Source organism: Vombatus ursinus, unplaced genomic scaffold (genome assembly GCF_900497805.2).
Source record: "Vombatus ursinus unplaced genomic scaffold, bare-nosed wombat genome assembly UNPS02014864.1, whole genome shotgun sequence".
NCBI classification, from domain to species: domain Eukaryota; kingdom Metazoa; phylum Chordata; class Mammalia; order Diprotodontia; family Vombatidae; genus Vombatus; species Vombatus ursinus.
The window spans coordinates 17,476,297-17,502,029 of NW_020954642.1; the positions used below are offsets into that span (position 1 = coordinate 17,476,297).

General features: G+C 43.8%; 1 protein-coding gene across 1 annotated transcript in view; it reads right to left on the reverse strand.

The window, feature by feature from the left end:
* LOC114027953 (cadherin-16-like) overlaps nt 1–25,258 on the reverse strand; it is a 43,326-nt gene extending 18,068 nt beyond the window's left edge. Inside the window, exons 1-12 of the mRNA XM_027842098.1 lie at nt 25,218–25,258; nt 19,315–19,375; nt 17,101–17,184; nt 16,426–16,581; nt 15,828–15,966; nt 13,614–13,772; nt 12,522–12,718; nt 8,661–8,783; nt 7,567–7,717; nt 5,788–6,012; nt 3,659–3,735; nt 2,685–2,873 (exon numbers count right to left, since the gene is read on the reverse strand). Of these exons, the coding sequence (XP_027697899.1) occupies nt 2,685–2,873; nt 3,659–3,735; nt 5,788–6,012; nt 7,567–7,717; nt 8,661–8,783; nt 12,522–12,718; nt 13,614–13,772; nt 15,828–15,966; nt 16,426–16,581; nt 17,101–17,184; nt 19,315–19,375; nt 25,218–25,258 (1,602 nt within the window). The remainder of the gene's footprint in view (nt 1–2,684; nt 2,874–3,658; nt 3,736–5,787; nt 6,013–7,566; nt 7,718–8,660; nt 8,784–12,521; nt 12,719–13,613; nt 13,773–15,827; nt 15,967–16,425; nt 16,582–17,100; nt 17,185–19,314; nt 19,376–25,217) is intronic.
* Nucleotides 25,259–25,733: the final 475 nt, after the last annotated feature.

Below are 25,733 nucleotides of genomic sequence, written 5' to 3' on the forward strand. Positions count from 1 at the left end.
TTCTTTCTTTCTTTCTTTCTTTCTTTCTTTCTTTCTTTCTTTCTTTCTTTCTTTCTTTCTTTCTTTCTTTCTTTCTTTTCTTTCTTTCTTTCTTTCTTCCTTTCTTCCTTTCTTTCTTTCTTTTCCCCTACTTAAAGAACTCTAGAGGCCCATTATTAACTCCAAGATCAACTATAAAGTTCTCTGATTGGTATTTAAGATTCTTCATAATTTGGATACATTCTGCCTTTCCAGTTTCCTTTCTTTTCATTCCTTTCCACATACTCTACATAATTCTTTGCATGTTGGCTCCCTGGTTGGAATGTGAGTTCCTTGAGGATGGGGTCTGTTTTTTCCTTTCTTTTAATCCTGAGTACTTAGTGCAGTGCCTGGCGCATAGGAAGTGCTTAACAAATTTTTTTTTTGTTTTGCTTTGTTGTTGTTTTTTTTTTTGGGGGGGGAGTGTGAGGCAATCAGGATTAAGTGACTCGCCCAGGTCACACAGCTAGTTAAGTGTCAAGTGTCTGAGGCTGGATTTGAACTCAGGTCCTCCTGACTCCAAGGCTAGAGCTCCGTCTACTGCACCACCTAGCTGCCCTGCAAATGGTTCTTAATTGACTGATTTTTTCTTTTATCAGTGACTCAAATAAAGGCTAGATGGCATACTTCTCCTATTTGTGCATGACACCAGAATAGCGGAGAGAGCTAACATACTGGATTGACAGAGTGAGGGTCCAAAAAGGATGGATCTAATAAAATGAATTTCATAAGGATAAATGTAAAGTTTTATACTTAGATTAAAAAGAACAACATCATGAATCCATGATAGGGAAGGCATGGTTAGATAGCAGTTGTTCCAAAAAAAAGATCTGGGGTTTTAGTCTGCCATGTGAAGTGGTGGCCAAAAAAGGCTAATGGGACCTTGGGTTGTATTCCTCCCAGGAATAAGGTGGTGATAGACCCATTACCCTCTGCCCTCATCAGACTTCATCTAGAGTACTGTACTCAGTTCTGGGCATCACAGTTGAACTGAATAGCATTCAGAAGAGAAGCAAGATGGTGCAAGACCTTGACTCCATGGAATATGAGAACTGGTTGAAGGATTTCCATCCTAGAGAAAAGAAAACTCAAGGAGACACGATGATGGCTATCTTCAAGTAATTGAAAGGCTCTCATGTGGGAAGGTTAGACTTGCTCTGTTTGGCACTAGAGGGAATAATGAGGAACAATGGGTGGAAATTCCAAAGAGACAAATTTTAGCTTGTCGTCAAAAAAAAGTTCCTAACAATCAGAGCTGTCCAAAAGGGCAATGGGCTGCTCCAGGGGGTGGTGAGCTCTCTGTCCTTGGAGGTCTTCAAGTGGAGACTGGACATCCACTTAATGGATATTTTATAGTGGGGGAATCCTTTTGGGTATAATTGGTACCTAGGTGGCTGCTGAAATCCCTTCCAATTCTCAGATTCTGTTTCCTGAATGTCTCATCTATTCCTTCCCTCTGTCTGGGTGTTCTGTAGCATATTCCCATGACAATATGGCCTCTCTTTCTCCCTCTGTTGACTTTGATTAAAATGTCAGGAGACCCTAGTTTATAGCCTTGCTCCAGATCTTACTATAGCTGTGTGACCTTGGGCAAGATGATTCTCCTTCATGAACCTCAATTTCTTTGTCTAGAAAATGGACATAGTAGTACTTTTATCATCCATCTCCAAGATTGCTGTGAGAAAAGTACATAACAAATTTTATTTGGAGGCAATCGTGGTTAAGTGACTTGCCCAGAGTTACACAGCTAGTAGGTGTCTGAGGCTGGATTTGAACTCAGATCCTCCAGACTCCAGGGCCAGTGCTCTATCCAGTACACACAAAATCTTAAACCCCTAGAGAAGGGTAAGTATATATTATTATTATTTATTAGTAGTATATATCACATGAGTATAGAGTATTAGTAGTAGTAGTAGTATATATCACGTAAGCATATAGATATATTTGGGTATGCATTCATGTACTCATGTACCTGCTGCATACCTACTATGTTGTGTATTTATACACACACAGACAATGACTAACTAGATCTTCAATTCTTTCAGTGCTTTGTCTGACTTTGATTTCTGATTGAGCACACTCAGTCAGTCATTTAGTCAGTCAACAAGCATTGCTTAAGCACTTCCTCTGTACCAGTACTGTGTCAAGTACTTTGCGATCCCAGGAGCTCATGTCTAGTTAGGGAGACCACACCTAATAACTTAGACAGCATAGATGAAAGGTACTCTGAAAGGGGAAGGTATCAGTAGCCGGGGTAGGGGAGGTAGTGGAATGGACCAGGAAAGGTTTCCTGCAGGAGGTGAGATTTCAGCTGGGACTTAAAGGAAGCCAGGGAAGCTGGGAGGTGGAGATGAGGGGGGAGAGCATTCCTGGAATGGGGGACATCCCATTCATGGGACAGAGTGCAGCTCCCATATGGGTGACTGATGATCCCTCTGCCAAGTCCTGGGAGTATGTCCTTCCCTGGCCCCCCCCTCTCCCCCCCCCCCCCACTGTCCATTCCTGAATCCCTAGGATGGTTTCTAACCTGGGTCTTGAGCAGGAAAGTTCTCCCTGTGACTCCCACCCCAGATCTCTCTCAGTCCCAGGGACAGGGATTATAGCTGCCCTGGGAGAGAAGCTCCAATTACTCTGACCCAGCGAGCATCCCTCCTGAGACCCCTCACCTTCTGAAGTCGAATGTGTGCGTGACCACTCTGCGGGTCTGGGACTAGGACAAAGGTCCCATTGGGGTCTCCTTCCACAATGGAGAAGTCAATAAGAGTGTACTCTGGGTCCAGATCAGCATCTGTGGCCGTGACTGTGGCTACTTGGGTCCCTGGTTCTGTATCCTCGGAAAGGCTGACTGGTCCATACTGAGAGCAAGAGACAGACAGAGGGCTACAATGGAGAGAGCACCTGATCTAGTATCAGAGGTCCTGGGTTAGAATCCCTGCTCTGCTCTTTATTGTGACGGGAAAGTCATTTCTCATCTCTGGACCTCAGTTTCCTCATCTTTTTTTTTTTGTTTTTCTCTTTTTGGTGAGGCAATCAGGGTTAAGTGATTCACCCAGGGTCATACAGCTAGTAAGTGGCAAGTGTCTGAGGCCGCATTTGAACTCGGGTCTTCCTGACTCCAAGGCCAGAGCTCTATCCACAGTACTACCTAGCTGCTCCTCAGTTTCCTCATCTTGTAAAATGAGGGTGTTTGACTAGATCATCTCTAGGCTCCTTTCCAGCTATAAATCCTCTAATTAGCCCCAGGGAAGGGGATTTAGCACAATGGACAAAAGGAAAAGAAATAAGCATTTATTAAGTGCCTACTATGTTCTAAGCACTGTGCTAAGTACTTTATAAATATTTTCTCATTTGACCCTCACAACAACCCTGGGAGGGAGATGCTATTATTATTCCCATTTTACAGTTGAGGAAATTGAGGCAAACAGTGGTTTAAGTGACTTGTCCACAGTGACATAGCTAGGAAGTGTCTGAGGCTGGATTTGAACTCAGGTCTTCTTGACTCCAGTGCTCTATCCATAGTTGGGGATTTGATATCTTTCTCTCTGGGTCTCTGGTCCCTTTCACCCTCCTCCCACAGCACCCTCATGGCTACCCCACTCTCTTGTGGGTACAGGTGTGATTGTGCAGCATCTGTCTTTACCTGAGAGGCTGTGAACACAGGGGCATGGTCATTCACATCTAGGACCTTGATGGTGACTTCACAGGTGCTGCTCAGACCTAGAAGCCACAGAATTACAGAAAACACCTCTTGTCACACCCATACCTGAGCAGAGGTCCCCATTACGAGATGCTGGACACATCATCATTAATTTTCTGCTTGAAGCCCTCCAGTTATGGAGAGCTCACTACTTCCTTAGGCAGCCCCTTTCTTCCTTTGGACATTTCTGTTAGGAAGTTTTCCTTTCTGATGAGCTGAAATCCACTTCTGCAGCCCACTGCTCCTCATTCTACCCTTTGGGCTGGGGCTGGTGGGAGGGAGCATAACAGATGGTTCTTCAAATGCTCCAGGACAGTGATTGTGTCTCCCCTAAGTTTTTTCTTCTCCAGGTTAAGTATCCCCAGGCTCTTCAGCAAATCCATCTATGACACGACTTTGGGGCACCCTCACCTAGAGGCAGCTAGATGGAGCAGCAGATAGAGCCTTGGGCCTAAAGTGAGGAAGATCTGACTTCAAATTCAGCCTCAGACACTTACCAGCTATGTGACCCTGGGCAAGTCACTTAACTTTTGGTTGTCTCAGTTTCCTCAACTGAAAAATGGGGATAATAATAGTACTTACCTCCCAGGGGTGTTGTGAGGATCAAATGAGATAATATTTGCAAAGCACATAGTGCAGTGCCTGGCACGTAGTAGGTGCTTAATAAATACTTGTTTGCCCCCCCCTTCCCTAATGGTTAATAATAGCTAACATTTATATGGTGTTTTAAGGTTACAAAGCACTTTACAAATATTATTATCTCATTTGATTCTCAAAACAACCCTGTAGATGCTATTATTATCCCATTTTACAGATGCAGAAACTGAGGCATATAACAGTTAAGTGACTTTTCCAAGATCATACAAAGAGGATCTGAGGCTGAATTTGAACTGTGGCTCCAGGTCTAGCTTTTTCTTCACTGTATCACCTAGCTGCCCTCCTCTCTATCCACTCCACTCAGAAAGCATGGAAAAGGAGGTGTTTGGGAAAGTCCAGGTCACATCTTCCAGGGGGTCCTTCCAGGGCTGGGGAGGATGACCTTTATCCCTAAGAAGGAAATAGCAGACGAAAGGACAGACATAACATGGTTGCATCCCACTGGACTGAAGCATCTGAGTAGGGGGAGTACCCTCCCTGTAGCCATCTAAGGGGTCAGATCCCAGTGGGTGGCCCAGATCAGTCAGTCAATGAGCAGAGACAACATGCAGATATCTGTGTCCATACAAGGTTCAGGCAGTATAAATGGGAGACAGTCTGAGAGGAAAGGTGCCAGCACTAAGGGAGCCCAGGAAAGACCTCCTGGGGAAGGTGGAATTTGAGCTGAGTCCTGAAGGGAGACAGGATGGGGACATGAAAGGGAAAGCAATCCAAGCACAGAGAAATCCAGTGCTGAAAAGGCATTGAGAATGGGAGATGGGGTGTCTTGTTGGAGAAACAGCAAGGAAGCCAGTGTTGCTGGACAGCTCAGTGTGTGGAGGGGAGTGAGGTGGAAGAACCATAGGCAGGGGCTAAGTTAGAAAGAGCTTTCAGAGCCAAACAGAGCATTTTCTGTTGGATCCTGGAGGTAATAGGGAGCCACTGGAGCTGATTGAGCAGGGGTGGCATGGTCAGATCTGGGCTTTACGAAAAACACTTTGGCAGCTGAATGGAGGATGGATTGGTTGGGGAGAGACTGTAAGTCACTTAAACACTCAGAAGTCTATTGCAACAGTGCAGGTGAGAATGTGTATTAGTATGGTGAGAGGTAAGATCTGGATAAGTGAAGTGAATGAGGAGGAGAAGTCAAGGAAGACATCAAGGCTGGTGATTGGGAGGCTAGTAGTGTTCTCAATAGTAATAGGAAAGTTGGTTAGAGGCATGGTTTAGGGAGAAAGATGATGAATTCTGTTTTGGGCAGAGATCTTCTAAAGTAGATCTTTGAGGTCACATGTGACCCTCTAGGTCCTCAAGTGCGGCCCTTTGACCGAATCTAGTCTGTTTGGATTCGGTCAAAGGGCCGCACTTGAGGACCTAGAGGGCCACAGGTAGCCTCAAGGCTTCAGGTTCCCCACCACTGTAATCTAGACAATTACCCCCTTCTCCTCCAGCCAGGTCAGCAGCGAGCACCAGTAGCTGGTAGAGCTCTCCTGCCCTGAGTGAGGTATCTTGTACCATGACTGCCCCTGTGTCATGGTCCACAGTGAAGGAGAACCCCTCAGATCCAGCAGGTTCCTGGCTCAGTAGCTTGTAAACCACATGGGCGTTAGGAGAGGTGGGGTCATCAGCATCTGTGGCCTGAAGCCTGGTCACCTCCATACCTATACATGAGAGAAATGGCAGCTGTCACTAGGGGTGCACAGTATGACCACAACATGATCCTAGCCTGACTATTGTCCAACTATAGGATGGTTATGATTGGATCCTAACCAGATCTTAGCTCAACCATGGTCTGTCCATGATTCACTCGGTTTGACCACAATCTGACCGTAACCTAGCCATGACTTGACTACGGCCTGTGACTGGCCACTCCAGAAACAAGGGTCTGGTATGTAGCATCTTCCCCACTTTCACTCACAATTCCCTGCAAGAGCCCCATTAAATAATTCAATATGGCAAACATTTATTAAGTGCTCATTATGTCCAAGGTACCTTGCTAGAACTTGGACATACAAAAAGCCCACACCCTCAGGTAGCTTCCATTTTCCTAGAGGGATGCATTGCTTGCACAGATGCATTAATGCAAGGTTGGGAGGTCATCTGCTCCCTCCCTCTGATTATGCTCAACCACTCCAAACCAGTGCGTCTAGACCTGGAGAAGGATAAGCTGCCCTTTGCCACTCTTTATTCCTGCTCTTCATTTCCCAGAACCGAAGCCAAAGACATTCTCTTTCTGCCCACCCATCTTCTCCTCCCATCCTTTTTTCCTTAATGTGGTTTTGGATAGCTTGCATTTCTTCTTTTGAAAATTGCCAAACTATTCTTATCCTTTGACCTTTTATCTATCACGGATTGTTGCTATATATTTATTTTGTGTATATATAAATATGTGTATATTTCTTATGTATGTTCTTTATATATTTGTATATATTCCCTATATATCTTGGCTATCAGGCCATTATCAGAGAAATTAGCTGCAAAAACTTTTAAAAATCTTTATCCTCTAAGTCTAATTGCGCTTGGATTTTGCTTATGCAAAAGCTTTTCAATTTTATGTCACGGAAACTGCCCATTTTATCTTTCTTGATTGTCTCTCCTCCTTGTTTAGTTAAGCATCCTCTTCCTACCCATTGCTGTGGAAATGGTCTTCCTCCCTGTTTCTCTCATTTGTTTATGATATGACCTCTCACGTTTAGATCCTGTACCCATCTGGAGCTTATTGCGTTATTCGGCTGGTGAGGAGTTGATCTCACACCTCATTTCTGCCAGGTCATCCTGGCCTTCTCAGCAGTTTTCATCAAATATGGGAGTCCTGATTCCAGTAACTAGAGCCCTTGTGTTTATAGGACACCATGCTACTATGTTTGATTGCTTCTGGGGCATGCAATGGAGCACGTCCCATTGATCAACCTTCTGATATTTTTTTTAAACCAGGAACACAGTTTTGATGGTTACTGCTTTATAGTACAGTTGGAGATAGCTGAGGAAACTGAGGCCTGGAGTGGTCAAGTGACTTGTCCAAGGTCATATAGTGATTCAGTGGCTGAGCTGGGTCTTTGCTCTAGGTCTTCTGACTTCCAAAGTAGTTTTCTGTCTACTATACCCCTAGCATGAGTGGTTTGGGTACGTTCTGCCCAAAGGTCATTCCCTACTCTGCCTCATCTGGATCTGCCCCTTTTCCTTTTTTCCAAACCAATCCCAGAATTTCAGCTTACCTGAGGGACTGAGCTCAAGGACCTCAGAGGGCGAATCAGCAGGAAGGCAGTTAGGGGGATTGTCATTCTCATCCGTCACAAAGACTGTTAGCACCAGTGGGTCACTGTAGGCCAGGCCCTCCACGTTCCTGGCCCACACGGAGAGCAGGTACTGTAAAGAGTGAATCATAAGGTGAAGATAGGGAAAGAAAGATGTAGAGGCTATGCTTGTGAGGAGGCATAGTTCTGTGTGTGTGTGTGTGTGTGTGTGTGTGTTTATATATGTGTATACATACATACATATATATGTATACACACACACACACACACACACTGACACACATAGCTATGCTCGTTCACAGGGATAGCCTCTGCATCTTCCTTTTAGACACACACACACACACACACACATACATATATATACAACACACACTTCCTTTCACATATATACATGTATATATATATACACATATATGCATGTATGCAAAATATACACTTCCTTGCATATATGCATATATATATACATAAGAAATAGATAGGAATATATATTCATATATGCAAGCATATACATAATAGATAGATAGGTAGATAGGTAGATAGGTAGATAGATAGATAGATGTCTTCAGCTGAAATCATGAAAGCAAGAAGGCCCTGAGACTACATCTACTGTAGCCATTGAGAGGGATGCCCAGAAGCATGATCTGAATGGTCCCCCCACCCTCCCCAGTCTAAGAGCCTTGGCTCTTTGATAGCCCATGATGTACCCCACTGCACCCCCTGAATCCCCTCAAAATAAAAGGTGACCTTGATGGTGAAAATGATACTCATCAAATTAGCGTAGCCAGAGGTTAAGCAATATAGTAGTATGTCACAAGCCCCAACACCACCAAGTCCCCTCAACACACACATAAATATGCATATACACATATGTACATATACATAATATACACACATGTACATATACATAATATACACATATGTACATATACATAATATACACATATGTACATATACATAATATACACATATGTACATATACATAATATACACATAAACATCTATCTATATCTATATCCATATTCCAACTTCCCCCCAGCAACCTCCAGACTCTTCACCTTATCTTGCATCTCCCGGTCCAGTTCCTGAGTCATGCAGATGTTTCCTTCTTCGTTCACTTTAAAGGGTCCTGGGGGCTGGCTCTCCAGGTGATATTCCACACCCCCACCACTCCAGTGCACCTGGGTAGGGTGATGGTTGGAGACAGGATGAGGGAACAACCCAGGAAAAGGGGCTGGGCAGAGGCTTTTACCAAGAGCCTAATAGGGGCCAGCCCTCAGTCTTCATCATAAACTCAGATTCATTAACCCCAATATGCAGAATCCTGGGTCAGAAATCTTTCCTTTCTTGAAATGAATGAGGTGATTGGAGGGCTAGCTAAGCCCACCACCTTCTGAAGAGAATGGAGCTTACTCGCCCTCTCCATACCCTCCTTCCTGGGCAGGAAGCAGCGTGAACCATGAGTCGGGAGACCTGGGTTTGATTCTTGACTCTGCTCTGAGCTAAGGCCCTGGGTGACCTCAGGTGAATCTCAGAACTTTATGTTATTAAGAGGTTTACTAGTTAAGCTTGTGGTCATTTGGGCAGGGGATGCCTCTTTCACAGGAGGGGGACAGAGAAGTCTTATCAGTGCCCACAGGATTCCTTCTCTAGCTCTTTTTACTGATCTTAGAGAATTCCCTGGGCCCATTTCAGCCGCTTGGGACCATTATTAGACTTTCTAGTCTTGTCTCATACTGTTCCCTGTGAAGAGCCCTAGAATCCAGTCACACTAGACTGTTTTCTGCCCCAGCGCAAACTGGACTTCCTCAGCCCTCTGCCCCTCCTTCCCCTAAGTTTGCAATGTCTTTGCCCCTCTTAGACACTGAAATCCTGAAGCTTTATTGTTCAGTCATGTTCAATTCTTTGTGACCCCATTTGGGGTTTTTTGGCAAAGATACTGGAGTAGTTTGTCATTTCCTTCTCCAGCTCAGATGAGGAAACTGAGGCAAACAGGCTTAAGGGATTTGTCCAGTGTCACACAGGTAGTAAGTGTCTGAGGCCAGATTTGAACTCAGGAAAATGAGTCTTCTTGATTCCAAGTTGCCCCTGAGCTTCCTGAAACCCTGTTTATCCTTAAAAGCCTGGCACTTATGCTGCCTCATCCAGGAAGCCTTCCCTGATCCCCTTGATTGATAATAGCTTTTCTACTTGATTTCACACCTCACTTTATTTTATACCTCTCTGTTGTACAGACCTTATAGTATTAATGTTGGGTGTTACAGTTGTCTGATCCCCTAGAAGATTTAAACTCTATGGAGGGAAAGGTTGTATTTCATTTAAACTTTATATCTACCCTAGCTCCTTAAACACTACTCTGTATAGATTAGACACTTTATAAATATTAGCTTAATTGAATTAAATGGAGACAGTATGGTGGAGTGGAAAGAACATTGAATCTGGAGTCAGAGGACCTGAATTCAAGCCTCAGTCTTCCTATTTACCTAACCTTTGTGACCTTGACCATGTTACTTGTCCACTGAAGGCCTCAGTTTCTTCATTTGTAAAATTAAAGGTCTGGATTAGAAGTTCTCTAAAGTCCTTTCCATTTCTAAAGCTATGGATGCTTCAGGGGGACTGAGTCACCATCTTGTCTCCACCTTCATTTTACATATATTGATAAAGAGACTAAAGCTCAGAAAAAGGAAGAGAGTTACCCAAGGCCATGGGGCTAGGGAGAACTGAGACCCAGGCCTCCTGACTCTTCCTGTCATCCTGTCAGACTGTCTCAGTCCCTGGCTGCAGTTAAAGACCCAGAGATCTGGCAATTGTACATAGCCTTGGCCAAGGTCAGGTCTTGGCTAGGTCCCAGTCTTTACAGCCCTTGACCAGTTCCTACCAATGAGGATTGGAAATCTGGGATGGGGTAGGTGGAAAGAGGGTCCTAGGGAGGCCTGTGGGTGGATCCCAGAATAACTGCTTCCATCTGAGGCAGCTAGGTGGCTCACTGGATAGAGCACTGTAGTTCAGAGTCAGAAAGACTTGAGTTCAAATTCAGCCTTGGACACTTACTAGCTGTGGACTCTGGGCAAATCACTTAATCTCTCTTTGCCTCAGTTTCTTCAACTGTAAAATGGGGATTATAACAGCAATTTCCTCCCAGGGTTGTTATGATGATTAAATGAAATAATATTTGTAAAGTATTTATCACAGTGGCTGGCACGCAGTAGGCATTATATAAATGTGTATTCCCTTCCCTTCTCCCTACTAAATTAAGCTGGCCTTCATCTGTGTCACTAGTGTGGTTCTGAGGGAAGGGGCAGTTTGGGGGCATGGGAGAAGGAGAGGAGATGGTGCCTCTTGGTCCATGTGACTCACGTCTCAAACTATGTGGCCACAGAATAGAGAGCTCTATTTTCTCCCCTTCCTAGGCCCCCATACAGTCTGTGTTATGGTCGAGTGGGCTATTTTAAGTTACCCACTGGTCCAGGGCATTCCAGGGGATTCCCTGATGGTGCTAAGGGAGCATGGTTGGTGCGGGGGAGGGGAAAGAGCTTAGTTAGGCTCCTCTGGACTCTTGTCTGGAAGCTAAGACTCTCTGAAAGGCATTCCTGTCTGTGGGGCGTGAATCCCTAGCTATGGTGTTGAGTTTTCCCACCTTGAGGGAGCCAGCAGGGGCTAAAGGCTATGCAGGGAAGCTCAGAGGTAGAAGGAAAGATTGGGACCCCTCAGGTTCCTGGCTTCTTGCTTCCTACTCAGGACCCTCCAATGGATGTAGCCAAGTAAGGAAGGTAAAGACCCTCTACTGAGATTATAAAATCCCTGAGAATAGAAATTGTATTTTTCCCAAAGTCTGAGACCTTTACTGTATACATGTTAACTCATCCACCCTTGTGGGGTGTAAGAGGGGATGTTTGGTGGTAATGAAAATGATAATGGCTGAATTCATCATAGACCCTAGACCCATAGAGATAACAAAGAACTATAGAGTCACAGAACCATTGACCTTGGGTAAAATAGTCAAGTTGCAGAATCATAGAACTACCATCAACATATAAAACCATAGGCTTCTTGGACTATGTAACTATAGCCCCATGGAACTGTGAACTTGCAGTCTCAGAATCATAAGGCAATTTGGAGCAACCTAAACTTCTGGAACCATATATACCCTCAGAAATACAGACCCCTCACACCACAAAACTATAGACTCATGGCAGTGTAGGACACCAGAATGGGAAAGTCCATTAATGATCACCTAGCACAATTCCCTCATTCTTCAAATGAGGAAACTGAAAACCAGAGAGAAGTGATTGGTAGCTAGGTGGTTAAGTGGAAAGAGCTTGGGACAGATGCTTACCAGCTGCGTGGTTAAGTCACTTAAACTCTCTGTGCTTCGATTTCCTCATCTGTAAAATGGGGATGGTTATAGCACTTCCTTCTCAGGGTTATTAGGAGGAATGGTGTTAAACTCACAAAAAAACTGGGTCAGGCTTGTGGGTCACATATTGACTTAGTTTTAAAATGTAATGTTATCTACATTTTATTGTATTTTTATTTTGTTAAATATTTTCCAATGATATTTTTGGGATTTACTCAGGAATGCTACATGTTTGGCACCTCTGGTTATGAGAATCAAATGAGTTAACGTATGTAATAAGCTTTGCAAATCTTAAAGCACTATATAAATTTTAGCTGTTGTTGTTGCTTTTGTTGTTAGCCTAAGGTCATTCTGGTAGATGATGACCTGGGATTGGTAAATGGCAGAGCCTGGACTAAAACTCAGGTCTCCTGATTTTCATTTCATGACTCCTTCTCTTCCATCAAACAATCTCCACAAAAGTGCTTGTTGCTTCTTATATGGATTCTATATAAATAATTTAAAAGTAATCCCTCCTGGGTTGCCATTTCTTGGTCTCTGCATGGGTTATGCTCTTACTCACATGGGTGAAGGAACTGGGGCACAAGTTCTGGAGATTTTCTGCCAGATGGATAGAGTCATGAGGCAACCAAGTATTGGCTACCACAGCAATGTTCACAGTGGCCATGGTTCGGTGGCCTGAGGCCTGGTCTCCAAGGTCTTTTACCTGCACCAGCAACTGGTAGTGGCTCACAGTAGTAGGATCAAGCCCAGAGCTTCCTACAAGGTACAGAGGAAGGATTAATTATATGTAGGTAGGAGTAGAGGCAAGTCTACTAGATATTCACAACCTCTGTCTAGAGTCTAGTATCAGGACAGAATAGAATGTACAATCTCATTGGATAGGAATTGTGGTATGGAGGAATCAGAGGTATTAGAAAATAGCTATATGAGCTATAAGCTCTTTGGGTAAATGCAGATGGATAGATGGATGGATGGGTAGATGGATAGATAGATGCCTGCAAGGATGAGTAGATAAATGCATGGATGGATGAATGAACGGATGAGTATATAAGTGTAGATGGGAGCAATCGGAAGCTATTTGGTCTAAGACAGGGGTTGGACTTGAAGCCTAAGAGAGAGGATTAACTTCCTCAGAGATATGGACATTAGAAAGATTTGTCTCCTGAATGGTACAAATCTGGACTCTAGGATTGTAGCATTATAGGATAGTAGATTTAGCGCAGGAAGGGTCCTCAGAGGCCATTTAGTTCAAACTCCCATTTTATAGATTAGGAAAATGAGGCCCAATGAGGCTAAATGTCACACAAGCAGTAGCTTCTTCTTGTTTATGGGATTGCCACCTGGGAAAGCATCTGTGCCTTGATGACTCTTAATGTCTGAATCACTGACTTATGAAATTATTGTTGTTTGTAGTTCACTATGAGGAGAAGGATGAGAGATGAGGGGGAGTTATGTCTCCCAGGATCAAAGTTTAGAAAGAGGCCCCTTTATTGCTACTATCCATGGACTTGGGGCCCCTTCTCTGAGAGCCATGAAGTTCAGAAGTTTGGCTCTTATCTTTTGACATCCTCCCCCAAGACCCTCATCTCACTAAGGGCCATAGAAATCACTTAGACCCCAGGAGTGGTTAGGGGACATGGGATCTACTTACCCTTCTCAGTAAGGGCAAGGCCTCCTGTCCTGGCCTCTAGTTGGAACATGTCCAGGGAAGGCTGGGCTGGAGTCTGACTCAGGATGTGGTAACGCAGATCTGAGTTGGCTGTGCCTGGCTCATCCCCATCTATGGCACTGAGGTAAAAGAAGGGTATGTCTGGCCAGAAGGGAGGGAGAGAGAATAGGATGATGGTGGAATGATTGCTTTCAGAAGGACCATGACATTTCAGTTTCCTTCCTGATTTCTTTTCTCTTAACATTCATCTCAAATTTCTCCATATCCTTTTTTTTCCAGGCATTATGGATCATGTACTTAGAGCTAAAAAAGGGCATTTGAAACCAGCTAGTTCAACTCCTTCATTTTATAGAAGAAACTTAGACTCAAATATGGAAGGTGAGTTGATTAAGGTTACACAACTAGTAAGCAGAAGAGTCAGAATTGAAACCCAGGGCTGCTGACTGCAAATCCAATGTTCTTTCCATTATATCATAAACCAGAGGTAGTGGTATAGACCTGGAGTCATGAAGAACTGAGTTCAAATCCAGCCTCAGACACTTACTAGCTATGTGACCCAAGTCAAGACATTCAATTTGTCTCAGTCTCTGTTTCATTATCTGTAAAATGGGGGCGGTAATGGCACCTACCTAATGGGATTGCTCTAAGGGTCAAATGAAACAAAATTTGTAAAGTTCTTTGCAAACCTTAAAGCACTGTATAAATGCTAGCTATCATCATAATGGTCCTGATTATCCATGAGAACCACTCACACCATCCTACTTTATTTACTCAACCCCAACACACACATACTTCCCAGCCTATTGACCCAACTCTGATAATCATCAATATTTCAAAGTTTGTGTGATATCATCAATTGGAGTGATTATTACACTGGTACAGATTTTAAATCCTTTACATTTTGGTAGACGGTCTTCAAGAGTTCCTGAGGCTTTCTGATAACTGAACCTTTGCAAAGTAAGACTGGTCATTGGTCACTAGCCATTGTCAGGGCCATATTTGCAGTAGAAGCTTACTACGTGGGGAGGCACAAGAAGACTTTTATGAATGGATACAAAGTAAAGTAAGAAGAACCAGGAAGACAATATACACAGTGGCTCCAATGATGTAAATGGAAAGAACAACGGCAATTAAAAGGCATGCCATATTAATGTAAATGATCATGATTGGCTTGCAAGGACTATGAGAATGCACCTTCCTCTCTTCTCTGAAGAGATGGGAGACTATGGGAATGGAATACAACATATACTGTCAGGCTTCTTGAACACATTGGTTGATTTTGTTAAATGGCTTTTCTCCCTTTTTCTTTTCTATTCTTTGTTATAAGAGATGGTTCTCTAGAGTGATGAGGAAGAGTTATATTTTATATTAAATTTTTTATTTCTATTTTCAGTTCCAAATTCTCTCCTTCCTTCAACACTTGCCCCACCCACTGAGAAGGCAAGAAATATGATATACATTATACATATGAAGTCACACAAGACATTTCCACATTAGCCACATTGCAAAAAAAAAGGAAGAAAAATTTAAAAAAATATGCTTTAATGCGTATTAGAATCCATCAGTTCTTTCTCTGGAGGTAGATAACATTTTCCATCACTGTTGTGCACTATTGTATTGATCAGAGTAGCTACGTCTTTCACAGTTGATTGTCATCACAATATTGTTATTACTATAAACAATGTTCTCTTAGTTCTGTTTATTCCACTTTGTATCTGTTCGTATAAGTCTCCCCAGGTTTTTTGGAAACCATCCCCAGGCAAGGCTATTTTTAAAAAATGGTGATGTAAAAACAAAAGATAGAATTTTTTAAAGACAGAGAACACTGTGTTACCTCTACACTGTGAGACATCAGGGCAGGACTTCAGTGGAGGAGCAATATGACTAATAATAACCTCTTTATTTCTTTACAATTTACAGAGACCTTACCTCACAACACTCCTTTGAGGTAGGTAGTACAAAAATCATTATCCACGTTTTATTGATGAGGAAACCGAGCCTCAGAGAGGACGTGTATGTCTCCCAAGGCTTCCTGTGCATTTACTTCAATCCCCACACACTCCTCCCTCTGAGGTTAGACGAAGTAACAGACCTCCAGAAGGTAAGAGCTGTTCAACAATGGAATGGGCTGCCATTGGAACATAAATGTTGCCCATTCTTCCCACCCTCTGACCCCCAAACCCTGCAGTCACTTACCAGCATGGGTACCCTGGCTCAGGGTCTCTGTGTATTCTGCTTTGGTAAACTCAGGCACGTGGTCATTCACATCCTTCACATGGACTATCAAGGACTGTGGGCCCCAGAGGAGGCTCCCGTCTTCAGCAGTGATTGTCACCTGGGAGGTCACCATGGAAACGAGGGGAAATGAATTAGTTCTCTGAAGGAGGTGCCATGTTTTCTTTATCAAGAAGGTGGATACCTGGGGTGGAGGTTTCTTCCTCCCCAGCAGACAAGGAGCTGTCTCTCCCCCAGTAATAACAACTTATATCCATAATCAACAAATCAACAATGACCATTCTTTAAGGATTTGCTTGAGCCAGGAATTATTCTAATCACTTAAAGAGTCACAAAGCACTTTTCTCCCAACACAGTACACATGTTAATACTCTTATTTTAGAGATGAGGAAACCAAGGTTCAGAAAAGTTAACAAGTGATTTGTTTGGGGTCACATAGTATGTGTCAGAGCTGGGATTGGAAACCAGATCTAACTGTAAGCCTGATGATCTTGTCTGATACTGCACACAGATGTTCCCAGTTCCCTGAGGGTCACGGGAACTGGCCAGGGGTTGGTACCTGAAGGGTATACTGGGCCTGCTCTTCACGATCCAGGGGCCTGGTCACAAACAGGAAGCCAGAGTCGGATTCCACCCCAAAAAGACCTTCTGTAACTTCATCGTCAGCCACGTGGACCACAGTAGGGCCTTCTGAATGTACAGGGGGCAGCTTCAGCTGAGGTGGGGAGGCCCAGAGGAACAGAAAGGTCAGAAGGAGAGGAAAGAGAATTGGGAGTGAAGGTTGCTGAATGCCCTGGCTTGTAATGATGATGAGGGAACTGGAACCTGAAGGAGAGGTCTTGGTGGGATTGGGTAGGTATGGTATGTGAGCAATGCTCTACTTAGAAAGGAGTATCTTTGGTTCAGTGAGGAGGGAGATTGCAGGGTATAATGGTCCACAGTCCAGGGAACATGTATGTATGTAGGTATTAGGGGGTGGGGCAGCTTACTGGCTTATGATTTCGGTGCTGCTAAGAAAATTTCCCTTCCTCCAAATGTCTCAGCTCAGTGATGCTTGAAATCCCACCTTTCTTAATTTGACTCATACCCTATTAAAACACAGATCTTCCCCAACCCCAACTTCCATCCCTGACCACAAACACATTAGGTTTGTTATGTAAAACAAGACAGAGTATCACTCTCCCTCCCTCCCTCTCCACCTAGTTTAAGGTCTATGGCAATAGGTCATCATTACCTTCTTCAGGTACAAAGGAAAGTTTCCTGCATAATTTTCTGGAACTTCCACATGGAGCTCACTGGTGACAGCTTCAGGTACAACCTGTGGGGGAAGATGTCCTGAACCCCAGGTTATTGCTTCCAAAAGACCATTAAAAAAGAAAGATGATGTCTTTGGGGTACAATGGAAAAGAGCGACAGATCTGGGGTGAGAAGAGCTGACCCTGTGTAGTCTTGAGCCGGACAGTCAAGCTAGACAGTCCTCAAGGCTCAGTTTCTTCCCTTTTTATCTAAATAAGGAAATACTATTAGCAGAGTACACTGGTGTGCCAGAGTGTATCTGAAGTCTGAAGACACTGGTTTAGCTAGGACGTTTACTAACTGTGTGACCAGGAGCAGGTCATTTTATTTCTTTCAGAATTTCCTCATTTGTAAAGTGGGAACAATTATCTTTGCACTATCTTATCATACAGGATGGCTTTCAAATCTTGTCAATTGATTCTATCTCCACAATATCTGTTTCTTTACACCGCCTCTCCCTTAGAATAGGGTTTTTATTGTTGTTGTTTGGTCGTTTCAGTAATGTCTGACTTTTGGCGACTCCTTTTGGGGTTTTTCTTGGTAAAGATACTGGAGTGGTTTGGCATTTCCTTCTCCAGTTCATTTTATAGGTGAGGAATTGGAGGCAAATGGGGTGAAGTGACTTGCCCAGGGTCACTAGGATGACTAACACCTTCTGCTTATTATTCCTATTTATCCTGTGTATAAGCTTGTCTGAACATAGTTTGCATGTTGTCTCCCCCACTAGACTATGAGCTTCTCCAGGGCAGGGACTGTCTTTTGCTTTTCTTTTGTATCCACAGTGCTTAGCACAGTGCCTGGCATGCAGTAGGTGCTTAATAAATGTTTATTGACTGACTGACTTGTCAGGGTCAGAACTTGAAACCGGGTCTGCTGACAGAGGTTGCTTCTATCCATGATGTTACATTGCCTTTTGGCTTACAGGAAATAGACCCTTTATAAATATTTGTTTAATTAAATTGTGAATCTTAAGGTGCTATAGGAAGGACATCTCTATCTCTAGGTCTATCATGACTTTACAATATCCCAACCTCCCCAGCCCTCAAGGCTCTCAATCTGCTTGCCTAGGGGAGCAGTGGACCTCTGGGCCATGTGGCTATTAGTCTCATCTCAAACAGCCAATTGGGGTACAATGGAAAAGAGCAATAGATCTGGGGTCAGAAGAGCTGACCCTGTGTAGTCTTGAGCTGGACAGTCAAGCTAGACAGTCCTCAAGGCTCAGTTTCTTCTCTTTTTATCTAAATAAGGGAATGCTATTAGCAGAGTACACCGGTGTTACTGAGGACAGCTCCAAGGTAGCCCAGGGCTGGGTTCATAGTTTACTAGGATATGCTCTCTGAGATGGGGAGGTAGTGGGAGAGACAGAGCAAGCAAGATACTGGCTTTCCCATGTTGCTCCTGGCCTAATGCTCTCATGAATTCTAAGTTTGAATCATAGGGGTTAAAACTGGAGGGAACCATAGACATTGGGTCACAAGATCCATTATTTCATTAATACGAGGAACTCCCTTATGTGGAAATTCCCTCCACTAATGCAGCTAGGCAACTCATTTGTAACTTATAATGTTAGAGAGATGCATGGGGCATAGAAAGGGTAAGCACTTTGCCCATGGTCATACAACTAGTATGGTTCTGAAGCAAGACTTGAATCTAGGTTTCCTGACTCCACGTCCTGTTCTCTGTGCAATGTTGCATGTTGCCTTAGAGATCTCAGAGGAGGCAACCGAGGCCCAAAAAGAGGAAATGACTTGTCCATGGTCACACAGTGAGTCAGGGGAAGACCTGAAATGAGCAGCAGGCCTCTTGACCCCTTTGCACCTGCTCTATAAATGTTCTTCATTTCCCCCATATGTTTATGTCTTGTATTCCCCATCTAAATAGGCTTGTTTTCTCCTACCCGCAATCCCATAAGCAGGTCTTTGTGACTCCTTCAGATATACCCTTGTCCTCAGTTTGGGCCAGACTTGGCCTTCAGTGTATGTCCAGCTCATATGAATGAGAAAAATCAAACCTGAAGAGTTCCCCACTCTCTCTGAAGTCAGGGCTTTGGGGCAGCCATGGCTGGTTTAGTCATTCATGACCCCATAGTGAGGACAGGTGACATCCACCCCTCTGGGCTGGGCTTCAAAGAGAAGCCATGTGCATCACTCACCTGGCAGATGAAAGAGCAGAAGATGCTGAGCCAGATGGCAGCCATCACTGGAGGCCTTGCATTGAAGGAAAGGAGATTGGGTCTAAGATGAGCAGCCTCCTAGTCAGCTTAACCTCCCTCTCAGACCCAAGCTTACAAATAATCTCAGCTTCTGGTCCCTTTCCCCTCCTTCTCTCTCAGCTCTGCGACCCCCCACCCCGGACTTATCCCTTCATAATCCAGTCAAGAGAAGCACAGTACAATGCAAAGACGGACTCTAGAATCTGAAGACTGAACCTTCCAATTACAGGAGGGTGCCACCATCTTCCTAGCCACTTAGGCTCACAACCTCAGTGTCACTAGTCAGCAAGCACTTATTAGGCACTTTCTAAGCACTTGGGGATTCAAAGAAAGGCAACAAGCATCCTCGAGTTCTCACAGTCCAATGGGGGAGACAACATACTTTTTCCCCTCTCTCTTTCTCTCTCTCTCTGAATTTATGTATGTATATGAATATAAGGACAGCTAGGTGGTACAGTGGATAGAATGCCAGGTCTGGAGTCAGGAAGACTCATCTTCCTGAATTCAAATCTGGCCTCAGACAGTATCTATATGATTCTGGGCAAGTCACTTTACCTTGTCTGCCACAGTTTCCTCATCTGTAAAATGAACTGGAGAAGGAAATGGCAAACTACTTCAGTATCTCTGCCAAGAAGATCCCAAATGGGGTCCCAAAGAGTTGGACATGACTTAAAAACAACTGTATGTACATATATACATATATACATATTGTATACATATACACATGTATTATGTGTACATATGTATATGTGTATACATACATATATGGATATACATATATTATATATGTATATATATATATACATAGAGTAGTTCAGATAATAGTCTTAGAGGAAGGCACTAGCAGTATGTGTGTATATGTGTGTGGGGGGAAGAGAGAGAAGAGGGTAGTAAGAAACAGAGAGAGAGGAGGGGGGAGGAAGAGAGAGAGAAAGAAGAGAAGAGAAGAGAAAAAAAGGGAAGAGAAGGGAGGAGAGAGGAGAGAGAAAGAGACACAGAAAGACACAGAGAGTGGAGAGAGACAGAGACAGAAAGAAAGGGGAAGGTGAGATTTGAGTTGAGACTTGAAAGATGCCAGAAAGGGGAGGCGAGGAAGTGGAGCATTCCGGGCACAGAAGAGGCAAGGAGTCAGGAGCCAGAGGGTTGAACACTGGAGATCGGTATGAAGGCTGGAGGTGCTGCTGAATTATAGAGTGAGAAGAGGGGAGAGTCATCCTTAACTCCCTCCTCTCACCCCACACACCCAATCCCTCACCAAGGCTCCTTCACAACACCTCCCTCTCTGTTCACAAAGCCACTGCCATCACCTCTCCCTTGGATCACTGCCATAGCCTTCTCACTGAGCCCCTACCTATGGTGTCTCCCCACTCCACTCCATTCTGTGCTCAGCTGCCAGGGGGATTTTTAAAAATCTGACCCTAAAGGGGCAGCTAGGTGGTGCAGTGGATAGAGCAGCGGCCCTGAAGTCAGGAGGACCTGAGTTCAAATCTAGCCTCAGACCAAACACTTGACACTTACTAGCTGTGTGACCCTGGGCAAGTCACTTAACCCCAATTGCCTAAAAAAACAAAATAAGACAAAAAACCCCCCCAAAACAAAAAAACAAAAATCTGGCCCGACCATGTCACCCCTGTGCCCCTTGCTCAATGAATTCTCGTGGTTCCCATTCTCTCAGGATCAGCCTAAAGGTCCAGGGCATTGAAAGTTCTGCATTCCTTGGCCCCTTCCTCCCTTCTACCTTTCCAGGGCTCTTATACCTTCACTCCCCTCCACGCACTCTACTCAGCCTACTGGCAGACAATCAGGACGATCCATCACCCATCTCCCAGCCTATTCGCTGTCTGTCCCCATGCCTGGAATGCTGTGCCCCTTCACTATAACCTCTTAGCTTTCCTGGCTTCCTTCAAGATTGACCTCTCTAAGCCCATCAACCTCTGGAGACCTTTCCCGGACCCCCCAGTTGCCACTGACTTCTCCTTTCAGATTGCCTTCAGTATATTTTGTATCTGTCTTTTAATTATTTGAATTCTGTGAATCCCATTGGAATGTATACTCTTTGAAACGAGGGCAGTTAGGAGCCACAGTGGATGGGTGCTGGATCTGGAGACAGGCAAATCCAAGTTCAAATACCACCTCAGACATTTATGAACTGTGTGACCCTGAGGGAGTCACTTAATCTCTGTTTCCTGAACTGTGAAATGGGTATAATAATAGCACCTACCTCCCAGTGTTGTAGGATCAAATGAGATATTTGTAATGCTCTTAGCACAGTGCATTGCATATAATAGGTGCTTAATAAATGCTTCTTCCCTTCCTTCTTTAAACTTTGTATCAACAGAGCTTAGCATAGCACCTGGCACATAGTAAGTGCTTGGCAAATGTTTGTTGACTGACTAACCCAGGTTTAAATCCCACCTCAGAAGCTTCCCACTTAAATGATCTTTGGAAACTACTTAAACTCCCTCAGCCTCAGTTTCCTCATCTGCAAAAGGGAGGGTTGCACTAGATTTGTCTCTGAATTCCCTTCCAATTCTAGATTTATGAAACCAAAGGTCACAAAATGGCAGAATCTCATAGGGAGAAGGGACCCAAGGGGTCACCCAGTTCAATCTTAGCTGACCAACAATCCTCTCTGCAATAGCCTTGACAGGTGGTCAGCCAACCTCTTTGGGAGGACCCCCAGAGAAGGTGGACCTGCCACCTCCTGGGGCAGTCTTTTCCACTGCTTGGCAACTAGTTAGAAGTAGTTCCCCATAGCCAGCCTAAATCAAACCTGCCTCTAGGCCACTTGGATCCACTGTTCCCAGTTCTGGGGCCCAGCAGAAAAAAAAAATCCAGTCCCTAATTTACATAGTAGCTCTCTTAGTACTGTACTTGAACTCAGCACTCTTGTCTCCTTCCCTTACTTCTCCTCTATGGGTTGGATGTCTCTGGTTGCCTCAACTGGTCTATATAAGGCTTGGTTCAGAATCTCGACATCTCAGCCACTATACTCCAGACCTATTTGAGCTTGTCAACGTTCTCCCTGAAATGTAATGGCCAGAATGGATAGTACTCCAGAAGTCTGGCCCACCCTAAAGACAGCAAGACTAGTCGCAAGGGCAGAGGATTTTAGAATTGGAAGGTACCTTAGAGCAGTGGTCTTGAAAATGAGGGTTATGCCTACCCCACCTCAGTTGGCCATGGCATCATTCCAAGGGGTAATTAATCAGAATGTGGAAAGATGGGAGTCACATCTCATCCTCTTAGTGACAGTCAGTCTCAGGGCTTTTCTCCAACACAGCTTAACCACTTCCTTCATCCATTAACAAGAAACATTCCTTCACTGTGTGCAGGCTTCCAGCTCCTCCCCTTCTGTCAGCTTTTGGCCCCTCTGGGTGGTTATAACCTAACCTCAACCCCAGTAACCGCAACAAAAAATCTCCACTCTCCCCAAAGAATACCCACATTGTGGCCCCCAAACCACATTATGGGTGCAGCTTCTGCCCCGAAAGGTTGGGTTCTGTAATACGGGACAGTGTCTGGTAAGAGGCCCCACTTCTGACTTTCATTTTTGGTGTGACAAAGTGCGCTGGATAGGATAAGCCAACATGGATGGGTTGTGATCTGAACTGACATCTCCATTCCATTATCTTTCCTCCCCAAGCCCACACTTCTTTTGAACTTCCCTATTTCTGTCAAGAACACTGCTATCCTTTCAGAATCCTAGGTTCTTGACCTCATTGTTATTCCTGTCTCTTCACTCAAATGAGACTTAGCTCTCCAAAGTTACCAATGATCTCTTCATTGCCTTACAATGGCTGTTGCTCAGTCTCCAACCTTCTTGCCCTCTCTGCACCCTCTGACACTTTCTGTCACCCTCTGCTCTTGGTTACTGTCTGCTCTCCAGGTCAATATGTCACATAAGAACTCTGGCATCTGCCCACCTTAAAAACTTGGAAACAGAATTTTCCCCCGTGTTAAAATCCTTCCAAATGGAGTAAGTTTAAATGGGTTTTAAACTTATTTGTTAAAAATATAAAAATACAACACCTTCTGATTAATTTGGAAGAATAACTGATTAACATCAGGGAAGATGGAAATTTATGAGTCAAATGTCAGCAAAAAATCTTTGTAGAATTGGTGGATGGTATTAGAAAATGATTCTCATTATTTAGTGAGAGCAGCCAATGAGACCCTTCTTCGTGAGGCATTGTTTTTGATTGCAAAAACCATGAAAACTGAGCCTTGAAATGGACTGAACTTATAAAATCAAGCTTTGAAATAGTTGCTATCCTAGTGTTAAACCAAAATTTGAAAAGAACAATGAAACATTTAAATGCAATTCTCTCCCTAAAATATCTGCAAATCACTACAAATGACATTTTGGTGAAAGCAAAACGTTTTTGAGTCATTAACACATAAAATATTCTTTTCAAGATAGGACAGCTTTCTGTCATCCTTTCAGCATTTTCTATTCTTGTGTTTTATATCGTACATAATTATTAGTATAGTGACACATGGATATAACATATAAATAAGAAATATATACTTCTCAGTGGTGCATGCACAAACATCTTTTATTGATAGGAGTGCACAATTTTTTAAAAAATTGGAGACCAAGCCTTAGATACTATCTTTCTAAAAAAAAATTTTTTTTTTTTAGCAGATGAGAAAACTGAGGCTCAGGGAGTTTAAATCTCTCAGAAGAGCCCTCCTTTTTGTTGTTCCCACTGACCAAACCTCACTAGGTTTAATGCATTTAGAAATTAACCCACTAAAGCCAGGCACCAAATCTAGAGAGTTCTCAGGATAGCGTCACTGTGTAAGGGGTGAAGGGAAGCAGTGGTAAATAGGACCATGTTTGCTTGCAACCCTTCGGAGACTCTCAGCACCACATGACTTCCCATTGAATAATGTGAGAATCAACAACAGCCCATAAATCAAAATAGCCCATAAATGATCTACCAAAGCTCCAACTGGATATTCTCTTGGGTCTGTTCAAGGTCCCAGAGCTCAGTGATCTGTAATTATCTCCAAATGTGAAAATCATAGAATCACAGGATTTAGAGTTGGAAGGCCCCTTAGAGATCCTCTATGGCAGGGTTTCTTAATCTTTGTTGTACCCTGGACCCTCTTGGCAGTCTATGGCTATGGATCTCTTTTCTGGATAAAGTTTTTAAATAGTTGAAGGAAATTCTACATTTCAGTTAGAGGTTAGTGAAGATAAAATGTACTTTTTTCCTATTCAAATTTACAGACTTCCTGAAATCTGTCCGTGGACCCCATCCAAGGGAAAGCCGTCTATGGATCTCAGATTAAGGACCCCTGATCTAGTTCAACACCTTCAAATTACTGAAGAGGAAACTGAGACCCAGAGCAGGAAACTGACTTGCCCAAAGTAGAAAAGATTCAGACCCAACCCTGACTCCTCCTTTTCCCTCACTTTCTATATCTAATTAGCTGCCAAGTTCTGATGCTTCCATCTCAGCAATATCTCAACCATGTGCCCCCTTCTCTACATTGCCACTGACCAATCCAGCACCTCTCAGATGGACTTATGTGGGAGCTTCCTAATGGTGCCTGTACCCATTTCTGTATTTATCTTTCTAATGAATAGCCTTGATAATCTCACTCCTCTATTCAAACACCTTCAATGATGCCCCATAGCCTACCTGAATAAAAGCTAAACTGTTTGGCTTGGTGTCCAGGCTGGTTCCATCCTACTATTCTAGCCTCATCTCATACCCTTTGCTTCCATCAGGCAAGTCATAAGATCGGAGGTATAACTAGGGATTTTTGAACTTAGAGCAAGGAAAGGGTCAGGGTTGAGGGAGGGTTAGGAAGGGCAGAGAAGAACTTACCTGGGTATAGTTTCCAGGGGGAGGAATCTCCCCAAGAACATCAGGAGGTTCCTGTACTACCAGAATGGTCACAGCTGCTGAGGAGATGGAAGGTGGTGGGATCAGGGAAGGAAGTGGTGCCACCTGGGGAAAGAATACTTCAGATTATACTATAAGCACCCTCTAATTTTTGGCACCCTGGTGCAAAGCTCTGATTAACTCACCCTTTTTATAGGATGGTAGATTTAGAATTGGAATGGACCTAAGAGATTCGTCTAGTCTGACCTCTCCTTTTACGGAGGAGTAAATTGAGACCCGGGGGTGGAAATGACCTGCCCGAGGTAAGTAGATAACAGAACTGAGGTCAAATTTTGTTTTCTGACTCTAAATTCATTGTTCTTCCCACCATGCTGTGTTCATACCTTATCCTCCCCCACCTCACTTTGATTTCCTTCAATTTGATTCACAGTATTATAGGATTCTAAGCTGAAAGAGGCCTTAGAAATCCTCTAGTACAATCCCTTCATTTTACAGAAA